We start from the raw sequence: 22,049 nt of genomic DNA, 5'->3' as shown, positions 1-22,049 counted from the left end.
ACTGATAACTACCTAACCACCTAACCGATTTGAGAAATATTCTCATATGACATCAGCACAGGTGAGGTGCAATGAGGCCGCGACTCAGCTCCTTGAACTCCTTGACTTGTAGTTTTTTGAACTAGAACTGGTCTGTGATAACAATAAAAATCAAGTCAATTAAAAATATAAAGACCAAAATACACAAGAATCAAATTACAGAAAATAACCATGTAATTTGCCTAACTTTTTAAATGTTTATATGTAGAGTAATACTATATGCAAGTTATGCCATTTATGAATTTGATTATCGTAAATAGCATAACTCAATATTATGGAAGCTATAACTTAAAAAAAAAAAAAAATTATAACCAAAAATCACGTAAGATATAACAAAGAACTTTTACATCAAAATTAAAATAATTTTATAATCAATATCACAATAAATCATAACTAATAATATAATAAGTTATATAATTAAATACCGCAACTAAAAATATATATAGTGCATTTGCTGGTTATATAACATTGCCCTTACTAATAAGTTGTGTGTTCTCTCAAGCACTTAAAAAAATGTCGTCTCGACTTCTTGCTTCACTCACTGTAATCATTTTGTTGGCTGCTTTTGCCTCCGAAGCCACTCGTCTTCCCTTGTCTGAAGGTATGTATGTGTATATATATATATATATATATATAATATTAGTAACGTGCTGTTTTTTTTTAGAATGTTAGTAACGTGTTGTTAAATTTATAAAATTTAAAATTTAAAATTTAATTACATGAAGGAGATATATATTTGGTAAAGAGTCTCTGATTCTTTATATATAAGTATAAAAATATTAATATGTGCTTTTCTCTTTTTGCAGTGGAAGCTCTAAAGGAAATAGGAAAGTCGTTGGGAAAGAATGATTGGAATTTCAGTGTAGATCCATGTAGTGGAGAATTGGGTTGGGCCAAACACCCTGATCTTGACTCGTCTCAGAATGCTGTCAAATGTGGTAACTGCACCTCCGATAACACCACATGCCATGTTGTCACCATGTAACACTTTCTCTCTCTCTTCCCCCCTCTCTTTCTCTCTAGGATATTTACATGAAAGAAAAATATTATTTATTTATTAATCAGTTAAATTAGCACAAACGGATTTCTAAACATGAGAATACATATGGTTTCAAGATTAAATTTTCATTTGAAAATTAAAACCAATTTCTATTCAGTCCTTAGGATTGCGAGAGATTCAAAAATCTCTTGAAAGAGCTGATAGTGTCAATTTTATAAATAAAAATTATTTTCATGAGTGCTTTATTTTAAATTAAAAATCGTCAATATTCTTTTTCAAAACTCATTTATATAGTAAGTTCTCGTTTCAGATGAGCTAATTTAACCTGATATTTTGACTTTTTAGCCATTTTAATCTGGCTAAAAAAATTATGTTTGAGATAAATTTTCACTTTTTTTGTAGTTAATTTGATGGTTGTGAAATAAAGAATGAAATTATTATGGTTTGAGATATATTAGATCAATCTTTTAATCATTGTTTATTTTATATTTTAATTCAATGAGAAATTTATTAGAAAATCTTTTATTGAGTACTTGTATCCCAATTAGTTCATAAAATATTTTTGTATTCCAATAAGTACTATTATTTTAGACATTTGATCCATCAAATCTTTATCATATTTAAGGTATTTTATAAACAATTTTATCCTTATAAATATTTTTTGAACTCTTAACAACTTGGTGATGTGAACATTCACATTAAATAAATTTGACAATGAATGTTCACATCATGGAACATTCATATTATCAATCTGAACATTAACGTTTCACCCTATATTATTATTAGAAGTATTTTGGTAACTATGTCTCCATAGGATTTATTGAAACATAAAAAAATAATTTCGACTAAGTAGAATATAAGTAGGTGAAGAGAGATTTATAAATCAATGTCCCAAATAATTCTTGATTATATTATATATTTTAGATCAAATATTTTATTTTTATTAACATCTTAATCTAATTTTAAATTTGGAGAAGATGAGATAAAATTATCTTTTCGTCGTGTTAATTTCACTTAAGTTTTTAAAAAAATTAAATTCACTCTAAAATATAGCATATGTATACCCTTTCCATTAATTTGAATGAAAAAAATTAATAGTGATATTTCAGTTTAAAATTACATAGAAATTATCTGATTATATTTAAATCATAATAAATAAAGTGACCACAAATCACAAAGAATAAAATACATTTTATGTTTTATTTTAATATTTTTAGCTGAGACATACAAATCATTTTATAAATTTAGAAAACCCAACATAATCAAATAATATAATTGATTACAAATGATTAGGTGAACAAATGTGTATATTGAATGGTTCAAATTAATCTACTATATCTAATGGTTAGAAATTTTTTTCATGTATGGTGGTACCCAAAACCCACTTTTGGTACCACAGTCGTACCCCAATTGGGCATAGGATGATGGTCGGTTTGTTGGCCATTAATTTTGTCACGGAGAAAGTTCATTTTCTTAGTAAAAAGTTGGATTTCTCTCATATTCTGGGATCATTTAAGTATCTTGTAAGATTTATTATAGATTTTGTTTTGATGATTTAAACTATTTATTTTGTAGATTTCTTAATATGTATTATTCATGAAAAAATTTAGACCGATTCGATAATTAACCCTTTCATTTTACCTCATTTGTCTCTAAAAAAATGAATGGTCAATTTCAAAAATATATTTGCCGTCTATTTTTTTGGAGACAAAAGTGATAAAATAAAAATAAAAAAACTATGATTATTGGATTGAACTAAATTTTTTCATGAATATTTTACATTGATAGCCTTACAAAATGAACAGTTTAGATTATCGAAATCAAACCCAAGGTGAGCCTTATAGGTCCCTCAAGTTCTCTCATGTTGAAATCTTAGTAAAATTAGATTTTGTTTATTCTGACAAAAACATAAAATGCTTTTATTTTTTTAAAGATGCTCTTTATATGTTTTGATGTTGTGTCACACAAAAAAAAGTTCATTAAAATGAAAAATGTTTTGCACTTAAGAAGAAAAAATCATTGTTGAAAAAAGTTATCGTTACATTACCATCATCACCATTGTCTTCATCACCACTCCATAACCACTATCAACACCAAAATCATTGCTATCGCCACCATCACCTCAACAAAATATCTCGCCTACCACCACTATCAACACTAAGATCATTGCTATTGCCGCCTGTGAAATAATGGTTTCTGTATATATTATTCCTCAACAGTAAGACAATATATATGGATACAAGTTATATCCTGTAAATAAGGAAACAAACCTATTCTAAAGGAAACTAAATAAATTAGTCCTATTCTAAAGGAATCTAAACATATCTAGAATCAATTAATCTAAATCTTATATACAGCTCATCCAACACTCCTCCTCAAGTTAAAGCGTAGATATCTATCATGCCCAACTTGTTGATTATACCATGGAACATCTTTCCTGAAATTGCTTTTGCGAGTACATCAGCTAACTGACTTTCAGACCGGACAAATGGAAATTGTATAATCTTTTGATCAAGGTTCTCCTTGATGAAATGACGATCAACTTCAACATGTTTGGTACGATCATGTTGTACAGGATTATGTGCAATTTCAATGGCTGCTCTATTATCACAATGGAGATTCATAGGGCATGTATATTCAATCCTTAAATCTTTTAGTACACTTCTTATCCATAACAATTCACGTACACCATGAGCCATGCCGCGGAATTCAGCTTCGGCACTTTATCTTGCCACGACCTTCTGTTTCTTACTTCTCCATGTGACAAGGTTACCTTCCACGAAAGTAAAATAACTAGACGTGAACCTTTTGTTGGTTTGATCACCCGCCCAATCATAATCCGTGTATCCTTCAATATTAGAAACACCATTGTTTGAAAACAACACCCCTTTTCCTGGAGCATTCTTCAAGTACCTTAAGATTCGATATACCGCATTCATATGCTCTTTACCTGGTATATGCACGAACTGACTTACAACGCTCACTGCATAAGCTATATTTGGCCTTGTGTAGGACAAATAGATTAATCTCCCAACCAACCGCTGATAGCGACCTTTGTCTGTTAGAACTTGATTGGGAACAACTTCAAGCTTATGATTCAATTCTATGGGCGTGTCTACTGGTTTGCAAGCAAGCATTCCAGTTTCGGTTAAAAGATCTAACACGTACTTCCGTTGTGAAAGAAAAATCCCGCGGTTTGATCTCGCCACCTCAATCCCCAAGAAATATTTAAGTTGCCCGAGGTCCTTCATTTCAAAATTAGCAGCCAAATATTCTTGTAATGATTTCATTTCGCATGGGTCGTCTCCTGTCAATACCATATCATCGACATACACAATTAAAGCCGTTACCTTCCCTTCCTTGTGCTTTATAAACAAGGTATGGTCGGAATTACTCTGCTTATAACCGAATGCCTTCATTGTCAAGGAGAACGTCCCAAACCATGCTCTAGGTGACTGTTTCAGACCGTACAATGACTTTTTCAGTTTACACACTTCACCTCTATATGAAGAACTGCGTTTAGTTTCGGGTGGCAACTCCATGTAGACCTCTTCCTCTAAATCTCCATTGAGGAACACATTTTTAACATCAAATTGTTGCATAGGCCAATCCCTATTAGCTACTATAGATATGAGAATACGAATTGTATTGAGATTGGCTACTGGCGCAAACGTCTCTTGATAATCCACCCCATACCTTTGCATATACCCCTTTGCAACTAACCTTGTTTTATATCTATCAATGCTGCCATCTGCCTTAAGGTTCATTGTGAACACCCATCTGCAACCAATGGTCTTCTTTCCTTTGGGTAATGGAACGATTTCCCAAGTGGCATTCTTTTGTAATGCCTCCATCTCTTCATTTATCGCCTTTGTCCATTTCGGATCCATCAATGTGTCCTGCACATTACTAGGAATAGATATAGTGGATAATTGATTAACAGTAAATGCACATGAGTCAGACAACCTATGGGACGACACATGGTTGCTAATTAGGTATTTAGTCTTAGCTTTAGGATCAGGTTCATATTGTTTCTTCGGGACTCCCTTATTTGATCTTTGCGGATATGTAGACATTGGCAATTCTGGATATATATGTGTTACATTAGATTCATCTGATACGGGGTTCGAGATTACCTAAGGAATGACATTTTGGGTTGATCCTTTCTTTAATGGTGTAGACATGGGCAACTCTGAAGATATTGGTGATTCTGACATGTGAGGAGTACCTGAAGTAGAGTTTGGGAGAACTACCACCTCACGTTCAGTTTCAGAAAAATTCTCACAGCTTTGTTGATCATAATTATGTTGAACACTTTTCCCGCTGTTCCCAAGCTGTTCATGCATGTCTTCTAAATCCATAAATACATCTCCTCCACCACCTCCTTGTAACGCATTCTCTTCACTAGAACTCTCCCCCTGAAGAGAAGGACTGGAGACCCCTGTAGTGCAATACGGTTCAGATTCATGAAAAGAAATATCCAAAGTGACATGGACTTTTTTGGTATGAGGGTCATAGCATCTATATCCTTTTTGAAACTCAGAATAGCCAACAAAAACACACTGGCGTGCACAAGGATCAAGTTTAGTGCGCAAACTTTTAGGAATGTGAACATATACAGTACAACCAAAGACTCGAGGTTCAAGATTTGGGAGGTGAGGAATAGAAAGTAAGGACTGCAGTTTGTTTTGAGGGGTTTGAAAATCTATCACACGAGAAGGTGTACGATTAATGAGGTAAGCCGCGGATTTCACTGCCTCGCCCCAGTAAAACCGAGGCATGTTCATTCCAAAGAGAGATGCACGAACCACTTCCAATAGTTGTCTATTCTTCCTCTCTGCCAAACCATTTTGTTGTGGAGTATAGGTGTTAGAAGTTTGATGGCAAATTCCAAGGTGGCTCAAAAAAGTGCCGAATGATGTATCTGTAAACTCAGTACAATGTCAGACTGTAAAACACGAATCGTTGTTTGATACTGAGTGCTCACCATGGCATGAAATGCCTTAAAAGCTGTACATACTTCATTTTTTTTCCGAAGCAATGACACCCAAGTCATTCGAGTGCATTCATCAATAAATGTAACAAAGTAACGAGCTTTAGACAAAGAAGAGATCTTTGCAGGACCCCAAACATCAGAATGAATGACTACAAAAGGTTCGAAACTTTTATTTAAACTTGGTAAATAAGAGATACGGTGGCTCTTAGCCAATTCACAAATGTCACAACGGAAATCCAAAGTATTCAAAACTGAGAGTAAATGTGGTCGCAATTTGCGAAGATAACCAAAGGAAAGATGTCCGAGTCTTCGGTGCCATAACCAGATAAGGGCTCTAGCTTTGTCTTGGCTGCTAGTGTGATTGGCCTGACTTATTTTTGGTCCTCTATTTTCCAATTCCAAGTAGTAGAGTTTGCCCTGTCTAACACCATAACCAAGAATCTTCCGCGTTAGAATGTCCTGAAAAACACAAAATGAGGGCCAAAAAGTGACAGTGCAAGCAAGAATAGAGGTAATTTGGCTAACAGACAAAAGATTATATTTAAGGGATGGAACAACAAGGACAGTATCTAAAGTGAGAGTTTTAGATAGAGTGACAGAGCCCTCTCCAGTAATGGGAGATGTACTACCATTAGCCGTGGAGATAACAGATTGAGGAGAAGGGAAAATAGATTGTAATTGACTGGAGTCCCTAGTCATATGATCGGATGCACCTGTATCAATAATCTAAGTATTATTCTTAGAAATTGCAGAGAACAAAGAGGCCTTACCATTAATACCTGAGTGGGCAATGTTTGTTGTAGGCTGCAATGGCTCTGCCTCTGTAGATGTCACCATTGCCTTCCCACCGAGCTTTTTGCGCGGTTTCTTGGTGAAATCCCACCTCTCCGGATAGCCAATAAGTTCATAGCATCGTTGTTTCGAATGACCGATTTCACCACAATGAGTACACATCAGGCCGCCAGACTTTCTAGTGGACTGATTGCTTCGATTTCTTGACGAGCCAAAAGATGGTCCTGGGCGAGTATGGTTGGTCAGCAGTGCTGAGTTCTCAGAGATTTGACGAGAACCGTTCATGGTCTGTCTCTGTTGGTATTCTCTCTGAACACATGCATACGTGCTCTCTAAATCAAGTTTCGGGTCTTTTCGTAATGTTTCGCCACGAACCTGGTCAAATTCGGAATCGAGTCCACTCAAAAAAATATGGACCCGAAGCCTAGCCATCGCAGAATGCAACTGGACCACCCCTTCAACTGTTCCTTCCTGAGAGATAGTCCTATGATCAATTTCTTGGAAAATAGCAAGGAGTTCATTGTAGTATGTTGATAAGGGTCGACCATTTTGCGAGGTGGAGAATGATCTCCGATTCAATTAAAAAATACAAGTTTCGTCTGATCCATCATAGAAGGTTTTCGATATAGCCTCCCATATTGCCTGGGCAGTAGGAAGACGAATAAATCGATGCATCAGCGACGGGCTCATTGAGTCAATAAGCCAACTTTTTGTTTTGTGATTTTCGGTAATCCATGTTCCCAGATTGGGATCGCGGGGCGTCGGTTTTCTTGCTTCGCCAGTGAGATATCCAGCCTTGTTACGTGCGCCAATACGCATCTCCATGAGTTGAGACCATAAGGAATAATTTGTCTCATCAAGTGTGATGCTGGTAGGAAACGCAAAATTGTCTTGGTGGACAATGATTTGCGATGTTGAGGCTAGTTCGGCCGTTGGGGTTGATACGCCTGGAGTGACATCCATTTGGACTCACACCAGATTAATAGTGGTGTGGAAGAAAACTTAGCAGATGGTTGATTACAAAGTGCTGTAGGATCGACGATGCTTTGATACCATGTGAAATAATGGTTTCTGTATATATTATTCCTCAACAGTAAGACAATATATATGGATACAAGTTATATCCTGTAAATAAGGAAACAAACCTATTCTAAAGGAAACTAAATAAATCAGTCCTATTCTAAAGGAATCTAAACATATCTAGAATCAATTAATCTAAATCTTATATACAGCTCATGCACAACTCACGCCAACACCGCCATCACCGTAACACTACTGTCACCCTACTATCTCATCTTTACCCCTATCACCATAACTAATATTACTTGTACATAAGCCCCTAAGCCCTAATGCTCAAAGTAAAGATGATTGATTATATACCTATTTGACTATTTTATGAGATGAAAAACAAAATAATGTTTGGAATGATTTGTGATTTTTTTTTTTTAGTTAAATAGATAGTTGTGAGAAAAAAAAAATGATTTATTGATGTGTAGGATATATAACATTTTATCTTATTAGTTATTTTAGTCTTTTTTTTTTCTTTTTTCTTTTTTTTTAAAACTATTTTAACCAAAAAAAATTCTTCCCAAACATGGCCTAAATATAATTTACCTAATCTAAAACTTTTCTCATCTTTTTTATTATTTATTTATTTTTTCATCAAAATTGTAAGATATTAATTTGTTAATATAATTATATTATAACTAAAGAGATTGTTGCTGATCCATCAATTTAAATTTCTGACTTTTCCCTCGCCACACTTTAAAATGTGACTACAAAATCACTCAACTAAACTCAATATCTAAAAACTTTACTCATCTTTAACACCCAAATATCATATCGATAGCCACTTGAGCACTTGCTCGGCGTCCACGACAACCATAATGAGCACCGACAAATTGAGTTGGTGGTTTTGTCGTAGTATTGCACTGACCTAACGGTCACCGATTCTGACTATCCAGGGGAAAAAATAATACTAATAATTCAGTTAAGAGAGATTTTGTGAGAAAAAAATTTTAAAAATTTATTTAGTTGAAAATTTTTAGAAAAAAAAAATTCAAAATCACTTTTATCTCTCCTCTCCTTTTTCATTCTCTCACATCTTATACATTAATCAATTATTTTTTCTTTTACACCCATTTATTCAACTAAAAAAAAATTAAATCATTTCAAACTCTAAAATTTCAAAACTATTTTCAAAAAATACAATCAAACAAATTTTTTAATTTTATAAACTTTTTTCAGAAAATTATTTTTCAAAATTATTTCATAAAATACAAATAAAACATTAAAATACCAATTTTTACTCATCAACAGTGAAAGAAACAGGAAAAGTGTTTAGGTGTGCAAGGTGCGTACCATATGCACTTGTGTAAGTTTTCACAAATATACATAAGTTATCTCACAAAATCGTATAAATTCTCACAAATATACATAAGTCCGGTAACGTTTATATTTACTATTTAGGAAATTCTACTATACACACCCTCGCCATATGCACTCTTAAGTTTTGTCATTTTCTTTTTTAGTTATGACTAATTTTTTTTTTAATTATGATTCATGAGATTTTTAATTATGTCTTATATATTGTTTGGTTATAATTATTATTTTTTAGTTATAATTTAAAAAGTATGAAATTATGTCATTTTTTAAAAAATTATGAAATGCATACAGTGCACACCCTTGTGTAAAAATTTTAAATTATAAACAAAAAATATTTGGATCTATTTTTGCTTTTATAAAATTTCTTAAAGTCTTATAACATAATATAATTTTTTTTTTAAAAATAACTTTTTATTTATTCTTTATTTTTTCATCCCCACCAACCATCACTCATCACTTGTCACCACCACTGTCGTCTACCACATCTAGCCACTGTCACCAACAACCTTCTCTCACAACAATCAACTATTACCATTAAGAATTACCTTCAGCCATCAACAATTAAATTTGGCCACCACTACCACCACCAAATGTTAGAATTACCTTTAATTAGGAGTGTTTGCGGTTTGGTTACAGCCCGGCGAGCCTCCAATCTACCATCCGTCCGTTGGATTGGCTGATGGAAAAAATTAATCCGCGTTCGTCCGCCGGATTGGTGGATGCGGATTAAGCAGATTAACGAATTGACGGATGGATGTGAATCAGTTTAGCGGTTTAAACTTTTATAAAATTTGAACATAATACAACAATTTATTAACTTTTTTTTTGAATAACAATCTAACTCAACATAATCAAAAGATTATTAAGTAAATTGTTAAATACTAATAATAAATATATATAAGAAAACAATACATTATTACAACTATTTCATTACTCTTTTTTTATTCAAAAACTATTTAATTTGATTTTTTTTTAAAAATGACAAATTAAGCCTTGTATTTTTCACACAAAAATATCAAATATCAACACTTGTCATTTGATAAAAGGATTTTCAAATTAAAACAAATTGAAAACACAATTACTATCTAAATTATTTTTCAATTGAAAATATAAAATCTTACAAAATTAGTGGTTGTTCACTGCCTTCAACGGCTGACAATACAACTACCTTTGATTACTCCTCTCACTTATTTTAATCAATTCTAATTTATCTTTAAAAATGATCAGAGCATTATATCTCATGAGTGATTACTTGTGCTTTTCTGGGTAACTCACAGTGACTAAGGTAAATTTTACGAAATTTAAACTCATTTTAATTTTAATTTAATAATTTATTTTTTAATTATTATAATATGTTTTCTAGCAGAGAGATCGTTTCAAATATTATAGAACAAGGTATGATAGAGTGGTTTCCAAAGTATATATACTATTTTAGGGGTGGACATCCGTTGAGTCAGGCAGGATTTGGGCCGGATCCACATTATATAATAAGAGATTTTGTATCAGCTCAAGCTTGGCCAAGCCCTACCATCGGATCTTTATATCTACCCATGTCCATCCCAAAAAATAATTATAAATTTCAAACCCACCAATCGAGCTTTATGTTAAAAAAATTAAAATATTTTCACAATTAAATTCAATCATACATTATATTTCTTAAATAAATATACTGATATCATTATAAATCGAAAGATTTTGTGTACAAATTGAAATATTTTTTTAAAATAAATTCAATCACGTATCACAACAAATATATGAGTTTCAAATTAACAAAAATAAAATCTAAATTCTAACAAAGATACATATATTTTAATATATTAGAATTAACTAATTAATTTAATAGGTCTGGCCGAGTTGAGTCGAAAGTATAAATCCCAAATCCTATATCGGGTTGAAAATATTGTTTTAGCCAGGCCCTATGGGCTAAAACAACATGTCTAAATCCTAAAAAATAGAGTCGAGCTGAGTGGGTTGGGTAGGCCAACGGGTCAATGCCCATCCCTATATTATTCCAATATGCGTTTTAAAAGTTCTATAGAAAATTAATGGGATTTTTATTGATAAATCCCATTTAGAGGTATTTTAATCTAAGAAGTCCATGAAGGAATTTTTTAACCCATTTAGTCCCATATATGTATAGTTTTATTCCATAAAATCTTTTTTCTTGATTTACACTTTTTTCTTGGACACTTATGCCTTTATATTTAATTTTGATACCCTTATAAATATTTTTTGAACGGTCAGTAATTTTATGATGTGAACATTCATATTTTAAAATTCACATTGGTAGAAATGTAAAATTGGCCCGTGGCCGGCCCGAAACCGGCCCGCGAGCCGGGGCGGGCCCAGCTCGTTAACAATGTGAATATTCACATTGACATGTTAACATTCACATTAATAGTAGTGTAAAATTGGCCCGCGTCCCGTGGCGGCATGAAACCCGCCCGCGGTCCATGGGAGGCCCGGGGCGGGCCCGGTCCGACCCGTTGACAATGTGAATATTCACATTGACATGTTAACATTCACATTGATAAGAGTATAAAATTGGCCCGCGGCCCATGGGCGGCCAAAAGCCCGCCGGCAGCCCGGGGCGGGCCCAGCCAGGCCCGTTGACAATGTGAATATTCACATTGACATGCTAATATTCACATTGATAGGAATGTAAAATTAGCCCGCGCCTCGTGGCAGCCCGAAACCCGCCCATGGGCGGCAAAGGGCGAGTCCGACCTGGCCCGTTGACAATGTGAATATTCACATTAACATGTTAACATTCACATTGATAGGAGTGTAAAATTAGTCCGCGCCTCATGGCAGCCCGAAACCCACCCACGGCCCATGGGCGACCCGGGGCGGGGCCGGCCCGGCCTGTTGACAATGTGAATATGCACATTGACATGTTAACATTCACATTGATAAGAGTATAAAATTGGCCCACGGCCCGTGGCGCAGCCAAAAGCCCGCCCGCTGCCCGGGGCGGCCCGGCCCATTGACAATGTGAATATTCACATTGACATGTTAACATTCACATTGATAAGAGTGTAAAATTGGCCCGCAGCCCGTGGGCGGCCCGAAGCCCGACCCATGATAATGTGAATATTCACATTGACATGTTAACATTAATATTGATAGAGTGTAAAATTTGCCCGCTGCCCGGGGTAGGTCCGGCCCGGTCCGTTGACAATGTGAATATTCACATTGATATGTTGAAATGCACATTGATAGGAATGTAGAATTGGCCCGCAGTCTGTGGGCTGCCTGAAGCCCGCCCACGGCCCGGGGCAGGCTCATTTCGGTCCGGGTCCGAGCATATTCAAGGCCCTAGGTTAGGGCCTAGGTCATCACTTTGAAGCCCGGCCCGGCCCATCAGCCCGCTTAAGGCCCATTCAAGGCTCGGTCCGAGGCCCAGCCCGCGCCGAGGCGCAATGTATTTTTTTGTGGAAAATAATAAAATTTTGGTAAAAAAAATTAAAAAGAATTAAAAAAAAATGGCCAGGCCCGCCCAAGCCCGACCTAAGCTCGAGGCTAGGCCCAGGCCCACCGACCCGGCCCGAGGCTCGATCCATCGGCCCATCCAAAGCCCGAATACCCTTGTGCCAGGGCTAGGGCCTGGGCCTAATTTTTTGGCCCGTAGGTGGCCCAACCCGGCCCGAGAAAGGCTCATTTGGGCCCAGGCTCGAGCCAAGTCCGAGACCCTAGGCTAGGGCCTAGGCCATCACTTTGAAGTCTGGCCCAGCCCATCGGCCCGGTTAAGGCCCATTCAAGGCTCGGTCCGAGGCCCAGCCCGCGCCAAGGCCTAGTGTCTTTTTTTGTGGAAAATAATAAAATTTTGGTAGAAAAAATTAAAAAGAATTAAAAAAAAATGGCCAGGCCCGCCCCAGGATGCCCACGAGCCGTGGGCGGGTTTCGGGCAGCCACGAGGCACAGGTTAATTTTACACTCCTATCAATATGAATGTTAACATGTCAATGTGAATATTCACATAGTCAACGGGCCGGGCAGGGCCCACCCTGGGCCGCTAGCCAATTTTATACTCTTATCAATGTGAATGTTAACATGTCAATGTGAATATTCACATTGTCAACAGGTCGGGCCGGGCCCGCCTCGGGCCCCCCACGGGCCATGGGCAGTTTCGGGCAGCCACGAGGCGCGGGCTAATTTTACACTCCTATCAATGTAAATGTTAATATGTTAATGTGAATATTCACATTGTCAACGGGTCGAGCCGGGCCCTTCCCAGGCCGTGGGCGGGCTTTTGGCCGCCCATGGGCCACGGGCCAATTTTATACTCTTATCAATGTGAATGTTAATATGTCAATGTGAATATTCACATTGTCAATGGGCCGGACCGGGTCCGCCCCTGGCCGCCCATGGGCCGCGGGCGGGTTTCGCGCCGCCACGGGACGCGGGCCAATTTTACATTCCTATTAATGTGAATGTTAACATGTCAATGTGAATATTCACATTGTCAATGGGTCGGGCCCGCCCCGGCCCGACTCGAATTTTTCCGGGCACCCACGAGGGTCGACATGGGCCGGGCCCCTACACATTGACGATATGAACATTCACATTGACGGTGTGAACATTCACATTAGGGGTATTTTGGTAATTATGTCACCCATAGGACTTATTGAAACATAATAAAATAATGTGAACTAAATGGAACATAAGTAGATGAAAATGGTATTTTGGTCTTCTTATTTCAAATAGGACCTAATGGAATAGTCAAAAAGAATATGGGTTGGATGGAATAAAGTTCTTAGAAAGTGAATTTATCAAAAAAGCTCCTAAAATTAATTATTAAATTGTATAAACTTTTAGTGGTTACAATAAAGATAAGAAATTGAAAATAATGGATAAAACAAAAATTAAAATCCGAACATAAGGTATTAAACTATTCTCATTTATATTTAAACTTTACATAGGAGATCCAATTAAGGGGACGGTAAAAGTCATAGGAAGTATGAATACTTTAGATTTTAAATTTATAAATAGATTTGTAGGAAAAAGAAAAAAGAGGGAAAAAAATATTTCATTCACTTTTACGAATCTAAAATCCAAATTCAATGAAAATTTGAAAAAAGAAAATTATTTTCTCTTTATTTCCATATGTATTTGGTATGAGTAAGCTAATTTCTTTTCTTTTTTTTGAAATGCAGAGTTCTCAAAGCACTAAATTTGACTGGCGTTCTCCCCCGAGAATTGGTCAAACTCCCTCATCTCCTAGAATTGTAAGTATTTTTCTTTTCATTATAATGTATCATAAACAATGAATAGTAACTATCTGTTAATTTTTTATGATTGTGTACGTTGATCATTTATAAAAAAAAAATAAATTAATATGATAAGTGTAAAGATTTGATTTAAACACAATTGTCTTAAAAAATAAATTGTTTGTGTTTAACAACAAATGTGATGAAATTATATAACTATAATAATCAAATTAATCTATTTTATTTTTTGTGTGAATAATTTATACAGTATAACTTAAAAAAAATAAGAGGACTGCTAAATGCTCATATCCTTCTTCTTAGGACCCCACTTATTTGAATCCCTACCATCAAATTTGTTCTCTTCCTCATTTTTCTTTAGACCTCTACCTACCATAATCCCAAATATACCCTCACCAAACAAATTTTTGGTCATTTTCTAAAAGGCAACCTCAGCCTCAACTCCAGCGACTCCTCCTATAGTCCTCATCCTCCATTGGAGACCCTCATTCAACCCTCATCCCTCATCGGCAGTCAAGCATCACCATCCCATCCCTCATCGATCCACCTCCTATGTCTTATTCTTTTTCTTCTTGTACCCTAGATCTCTCTCCCTTTATCGATCCACCACCGCAACCATCACCACCGCCGTAACCACCCCCTTCTGCACCCATCATGTCCATCAACAGTGAAGAACGACGATGACTCCCTCACTCACACCCTTCCCATCATTGACGGTGAAAAAGATTTGTGGGCTTCGACTCCCTATCTTGCAGTCAGTGAATTTGTTTGAATTGGTTTGATGGTTTGTTTGTTTGCAATGTTGGTTTGTTTGTTACAATGACTAATGAATAAACTAGGTTTTTATGTTCAGAACTAAGTAACCGAACAAATCCTTTATGTTCAACACTATGTTACCAAACCAAAAAGATTCATTCAAAACTGTGTTACCGAATATTCAGGATTTGCTCATCATTGTGTTGCCAAACCTATTATGCTATCGTCAACTCTCCATCCATTGCGAGAGCGAGAGAGCGAGAGACGTATGAAAACCTAGGGATTTTAGAAGAAGACCAAAAAAAAAAAAATGAGAAGAGGAAGACAAGGGTGACGAAGAAGGGTTGTGTTGCTACGGTTGGTGAAGAGTGCTGGGTGCTGGTTTCGAAGGCTGTTAGTGGGAGTGGAAATGATGGTGGGTTGGTTGTCGGAGGGCGGGTTGGTCGTCGGAGGGTGTTTGCAAGCGTGGAAGTAGTGGTGGGATTGGGGTTAGGGCTAAACTTGGGAGGATAGAAATGAGGACAAAATTGAAAATTTATATTAGGATAAAATTATAATAAACTAAAGTAAAAAAATGAAATGTCCAAAATAAAAAGATAGAAACATTTAGAAGTTGTTTGGGATGCGCCATATAAGTGCACTTTTTGATTTTTTGGTTAAAAACGTAGAGAAAAAAAAAAGATATATGTTTGGGGTAACTTTTTGACTTTTTACAGAAAAATATGTAATAAAATATTGTAGATGCAAAGTACACTGATCTGCAGTATTGTGCTGGGGTATGCATTTCAATTTTTTTTTTTTATAATGGGAATTGGTGGCTTGCATTGTGCCACGTGGTATGACTTGGAAAATGTAGTGCAAAATACACTAAGCTGCACTGTTGGACTGACTAATTCAAAGAGCAAAATTACGATTTTGCCCTCTAGCTTCCCCCTTACACTTCTTCTAAATAGAATAAGTTTTTTGACTTTTTAACTTTCATAGTGCATACGGAACAAGCACTTAGCAACCCCCTCAAAAATAATGAATCGAATCATCCAAAATACAACACATAGTAGGCCCACGAGCCTCAACTAGACCGGGCCCCGTCCACGTAGTGTACTTTTTGAGACAGCAATCTCTCGTCTTCTAGGAGGGAAAAGGAATAGTAGTGTAACATGGTAGAAGCAAATTAATTCTGTGGGGACATAATTTTTGAATGACAACACGTGGCCGAGGTGTCACCGAAGTGCCAGCCGAGGTGCCACGTGTCCTGGTCATGACGTCGAGATCATCTCAGCTAGGCCGAGGTTATCTGCGAAGATACCAGAATTCGGGATAAGCAGATAAGGGACAAGAGTTCTAGAATGAGAAAGGACTTCAGTTTGGGTAAAGATAAGACTCTTAGAGAGTTTATCCCAATCCTACTGGGAGTCCAAGATTAGCAATAATCCTAAATCCATTGAAGCTAGGCTTCTATTGGGACTAGATTTGTGTTGGCTATAAAAGAGAAGCACCGTCATGGGTCTAAGGTATGCTTTTTATACTCTGAATAGTGAGTTAAACACTTTTGCTATCTTTGAGAGATAACTGACTTGATCGTCGGAGTGCTCCCGGGTGGACGAACCACCGCCGGAATCTCTTTTTTTTGTGACAGGTAGTTCGAGCTTAATCTATTCTACCAGTGTTCTCCAGCTAAGTGCTTGATTAACAGTGTGGTCGGAAATTGACACACACAATTTGGCACCGTCTGTGGAAAAGAAGGGAGAATAGATAGCCAACGACAGACAGAAAGAGAATGTTGGAGACGACACCCCTACTGAGAGTGGAAAACATATTGACCTTGACGTGGAAGAAGACAAATGTAACGAAGAGACTCGTGATAAGAATCACGGAGGAAAGGACGTCGGCCAGGAGGGCGGCGTACCGAAGAAATCGGACCGGAGCGGGTATTATAACGAGGATGACCTTCAGGTATGAAAAGATAGATGCCTGCGGAGGGATGACGAGATGAAGGGAATGGCAGACATATTGGCGGACCTGCAAACGGCCGTCAATTTCATGATGCAGAACAACGTCATGTAGCCACCATTCCTGCTACAAGATACGTCGATTCCAGCGGCCAAGAAAGAGATCCAGAAAGGGGGGCAGAAAATGGTTCCTGCAGTCCCTCAGCATGGTAGGACCAAGGGACATTCTCACTGGCCTTCGCGGGAGGTCGGGCATGGAGAATCCCAGAAGACACGTCGAACAAAAGAAACCTACACCAAAGAACATTGGGATGTTTAGAGGAAGGAACTCTGTTTCGACATGACCAATGGAGAGAGGTCCAAAAGGACTCACAATGACACTGGAAGTAGTGCACCAAAGAGGCTGAAATCCGGAGATAGTCGAGCTCCTGGACAAACCAAGGAGGATATGGGGGATTGCCTCCAGAGAAAGCGACAAGATGCCGAGGTGACCTCTTCGGTCAAGCCGAGGACACCGTTCTCGATAGAGTTGGACAAATTTGAGGCCTCGAAAAGGTTCCACATGCCAAGATTCCAGATATACGACGATAAGTCGGACCCGAACTTTCACGTCGGCTTGTACCTGAACTCGATGGCATTATACACCAGGAACGAGCCGTTGCTCTGCAAGGTGTTTCCCTCGTCCTTTGGAGAAATTGCATCAGACTGGTTTCACAAGTTGTCGAAAGGAACTGTGAAAACCTGGGAGGTCCTGGCCGAGATATTTGTGACTAGGTTTGTGACGAACAAACTACAACCGTTGAGGGTGGACTCCGTGATGCCCCTGAGAATCAGTGAGGATGAAAGCGTTAGGGCTTATGCCAAGAGGTATTATGAGGTGTTCAACTGAATACCAGGATGCAACCAAGTGGTGGCGGTCGTGTCCTTTAAGAACGGCCTGAAAGATGACTGTCTGCTTCAAAAATCACTGGCAAAGACACTGCCAAAGAGCATGGAGGAACTCATGGTCAGAATTGAGAAGTATGCAAGGGCCGAGGAAGACACGCGGGGGCAGAGGGCTGGAGAATGATGCTTGGGAGTTGGAATTTACAAGCTAAGATTAGTTTAACACTTGTTGAAATTTAAATTTACAAGTTGAAGTTAAACTGAGGATGTGTTTAACACTTGTTGAAATTTAAATTTACAAGTTGAAGTTAAATCGAGGTCATGTTTAACACTTGTTGAAATTTTAAGAAAAAATTACAAGCTGAAGTTAAACCGGGGTCATGATTAAAGGAAGGAATGATATAGGTTCCATCACCTCAGAATGCCGAGGTAATAGAACCTAGGGAGCAGTTGTGGGGACATAATTTTTTAATGACAACACGTGGCTAAGGTGTCACCGAAGTGTCAGCCGAGATGCCACGTGTCCTGGTCATGACGTCGAGATCATCTTGGCTAAGCCGAGGTTATCTGCGAAGATACCGGAATCCGGGATAAGCGGATAAGGGATAAGAATCCTAGAATGAGAGAGGACTTCAGTTTGGGTAAAGATAAGACTCTTAGAGAGTTTATCCCAATCCTACTAGGAGTCCAAGATTAGCACTAATCCTAAGTCCATTGAAGCTAGGCTTCTATTGGGATGATGTTTGTGTTGGCTATAAAAGAGAGGCACCGTCATGGGTCTAAGGTATGCTTTTTATGCTTTGAATAGTGAGTTAAGCACTTTTGCTATCTTTGAGAGATAACTGACTTGATCGTCGGAGTGCCCCCGAGTGGATGAACCACCGCCGGAATCTGTTCTTTTTGTGACAGGTCGTTCGGCCTTAATCTATTCTATCAGTATTCTCTAACTAAGTGCTTGATTAACAGTTTGATCGAAAATTGACACACATAAATTCTTAAAACAAAAATTCTTTATTATATGTCCCTTGTTTTCTTCGAGCTTTTGTATCATAACTCGTGACAATATATGATTTTCTTTTTTTCTTTATAAATTTTGCTTGTAATTATAAGCATACATTAAATAGTGAGAATAAAAAACGAGATTGAGACACAAAACAATAAAAAAACTAAACATCAAATTTTCCCTGTCCTTAACATTTTGTAATGTTATTCTCCCTCCCTTATTGTACAGACAATTTTTTTTTATTTTTTTTTTATATTTAAAATTTCTATTGTGTTAAAATTACAACAAATTTTTTGTAAAATTATATTAAAGTATTTTAAATTAAAAAGGTTTATTGTAACTTTAGGACAAAAATGAAATGTATTGATATATAAGTGTCCTACACTACTATCCAAACGGAACACGTGTGCTGATGCTATGACAAAATTTGGAAATGATCGACTTAAAGATCTTCTAGTAGTTAACGTCATCGAAAAAAAATTTATGTACCCAAAAAAAAAAAAAGAAAACTCACCAAATTAATAAATCATCAATTATAATTAGGTTGAGTTTGGAAAATTGTTAAATAAATAATTTATTTATTTGTTACAAATTATTACATTACATTTTTATTTTTTTACAAATATTTGTAAATAGTCAAAAATTATTAAATAAGCAAATTTCAAACGACTAGGTACTGATTACTCCCTCATTTGTACAGTGACATCTCCAAGAATTATGTTAATGGTACTATCCCTCCAGAATGGGGTTCCATGCCACAAATAATGCACATGTATGTCCCCAAGCACATATCCTTACTAGTAGTATATCATTTTGTATTGTTTTTTACTTTCAAATTTATGATCTGATTTTTTTTTTTTTTTTTTTCTTTGGGGGGGGGGGGGTTGGGGAATTCTCACCGTAAATCCATTCAAAAATCTAAGTTCGGAACATAACATTCTAAATTTTTTATGTTTATGTTTTTAATACAAAAACAGTGTTATTGCAGATCCCTCTTGGGAAATCGAATAACAGGTTCAATTCCAAAAGAATTAGGAAACATCACCACACTTGAAAGCATGTAAACTTCTTATTATTAATCATATGTATTTTTTATTTTTATTTTTATTTTTTATGCTTAAGAAGAATTTACATCACTTTGTTGTCAAAATTGTAATTTTTGATGCTTATATCATAAAGTCCTCGAGTTCAATCAGCTGTATGGACCACTTCCTCAGGAGCTTGGTAACCTTACCCGCCTTGAGAAACTGTAATGCTCTTTTACTTTCTCCAATTTTTTTATTTTTTAAATTATACGTGCTCTCCTCTTTATCCTTTCGTTTGGATGAAATGATTTAGTAAGAAATAATGGAAAAAATTAGAATCATGAAAATGTATAACAATTTAATTATTAATTTGTAATTTTTTTTTCTAAGCCTTCGTTGTGCGATTATTTCCCCTGTTTGGTTTATAAATTATGTAAGAAATGATAAGATAAGAAACTCTATTATTAAGTATATTTTATTTCTCATCAAAAATAATAAAAATTTGTGAGAAACAGATTAATTAATTACAAAATATTTATAAAATCAAAATTATATCTTAAAAAGCATAGAAAGAAAACTAAAGGGTAAATTACACTCAGCTCTCCTGAAGTTTCTGACAAATATAAAGACCCCCTGTAGTTTCAATAATTACAGTAACCTCTCCTATTTTACTTGACATTCTCCAGCTTCCCCATTCCGTCAAATTGGAACAAATGGTGTTACTTGCATAGAATAAATAACCTTATTACCCTTACTTTTGAGCACAAAAAGACGATACTACCCTTGTCATTATTCCTCTGTTCACTTTATTTCTCTGTTGACCTATAAAATGACCTTTTTTGAATTTATTTTTTTTTAAATATTAAAAAACGTTAAAGAAAATTTTATTTTAAATATATAATTTTATTTAATTTTTTTATTTTAAATACTTTATTTTATTCTGTAAATATTTTAATTTTTAAAATTTTAATATTTTAAAATCAAAACACAACTCCATACTCAAATCGTACCCAAATATATAACTCAAAACTCAATTCAAAAATTATTTTCAAACCTTATAACCAAACACATGACTCGAAACTCTACACTACTTTTAAAACTCTACATTCAAATCGTAACCAAATAAATAACAAAAAAGTAAAAATATTTAAAAATATATTTATAAAATAAATAAATAAATAAATATTTAAAATAAAAACCATATATTTAAAACAACAATTTTTTTTTAAAATTTTTAATATTTAAAAAATATAATTAAGATATTTAAAAAAATACAGCACATAAATGTATGAAACATAGTGTACATTAAAATAAATAAAAAAATATTTAAAATATAAAATATTTACCTTAAAAAAATAAATCCAAATAATTTCAAAATACAACTCAAAACTCTTTTCGAAACTTATAACCAAATAAATTTTATCTTTTCAAAACTAAATTCATAACTCATAACTCAAAATACGATTCCACACTCAAATCATGATTTTAAAAATAATTTTAAAAAATAAAATAAAAAAACATTTTTAAATATTTTTTCTTTTAAAATAGTTTTAAGAAAAGTTTTGTTTTGAGTTTTGAAAAAAGTTTTGAATTGAGTTTTAAGTTATGTGTTTGGTTATAAGCTTTGAAAAAATAATTTTTGAATTGAGTTTTGAATAGTACATTTGGTTATGAGTTTTGAGTAGTTTTGAGTTGTTTATTTTAAATATTTTATTTTATTTTATTTTATAAATACATTTAAAAACATTTTAATTTTTTATTACGTGTTTGATTACGATTTGAGTGTAGAGTTTTGAAAGCAATATGGAGTTTCGAGTTATGTGTTTGGTTATGAGGTTTGAAAATAATTTTTGAATTGAGTTTTGAGTTATGTGTTTGGTTACGATTTAAGTGTGAAGTTGTGTTTTGAGTTTAAAATATTAAAATTAAAAAAAAGGGAATTGACCAGTAAATCCCATTTTGTGGACTTGTAATCCATAAAGTTCTAAATG

The 22,049-nt window shown here is 35.4% G+C and overlaps 2 protein-coding genes across 3 annotated transcripts in view; both read left to right on the top strand.

The window, feature by feature from the left end:
• The first annotated feature begins 389 nt into the window (after window positions 1–389).
• LOC114289058 (putative leucine-rich repeat receptor-like serine/threonine-protein kinase At3g14840) lies at window positions 390–20,228 on the top strand. Of its 2 annotated transcripts, none has more exons than XM_082884145.1 (5): window positions 390–640; window positions 846–1,020; window positions 14,369–14,440; window positions 19,734–19,805; window positions 20,022–20,228. In XM_082884145.1, the coding sequence occupies exons 1-5, from the start codon at window positions 553–555 to the stop codon at window positions 20,095–20,097; spliced, it is 483 nt and encodes a 160-aa protein (XP_082740271.1). In that variant the 5' UTR covers window positions 390–552; the 3' UTR covers window positions 20,098–20,228. The 2 variants fall into 2 exon arrangements, with proteins under 2 accessions (XP_082740271.1, XP_082740272.1); XM_082884146.1 differs by having other exon boundaries at window positions 391–640; window positions 20,011–20,228.
• LOC114277845 (putative leucine-rich repeat receptor-like serine/threonine-protein kinase At3g14840) overlaps window positions 20,209–22,049 on the top strand; it is a gene marked incomplete at its 5' end in the record, with an annotated part of 29,111 nt that continues 27,270 nt past the window's right edge. The window contains one exon of the mRNA XM_082885819.1: window positions 20,209–20,282. Within this exon, the coding sequence (XP_082741945.1) occupies window positions 20,209–20,282 (74 nt within the window). The remainder of the gene's footprint in view (window positions 20,283–22,049) is intronic.

The sequence above is a fragment of the Camellia sinensis genome, chromosome 8, assembly GCF_055761805.1.
Source record: "Camellia sinensis isolate YWXY chromosome 8, ASM5576180v1, whole genome shotgun sequence".
NCBI lineage: Eukaryota > Viridiplantae > Streptophyta > Magnoliopsida > Ericales > Theaceae > Camellia > Camellia sinensis.
This window is presented reverse-complemented; position numbering and strand designations above follow the sequence as displayed.

Coding starts and splice junctions, on each gene's coding strand:
- LOC114289058 (XM_082884145.1), top strand. CDS start 553: ATGTCGTCTCGACTTCTTGCTTCACTCACTGTAATCATTTTGTTGGCT. Junction 641..845: donor TCGTCTTCCCTTGTCTGAAG/GTATGTATGTGT, acceptor CTCTTTTTGCAG/TGGAAGCTCTAAAGGAAATA. Junction 1,021..14,368: donor ACATGCCATGTTGTCACCAT/GTAACACTTTCT, acceptor TTTGAAATGCAG/AGTTCTCAAAGCACTAAATT.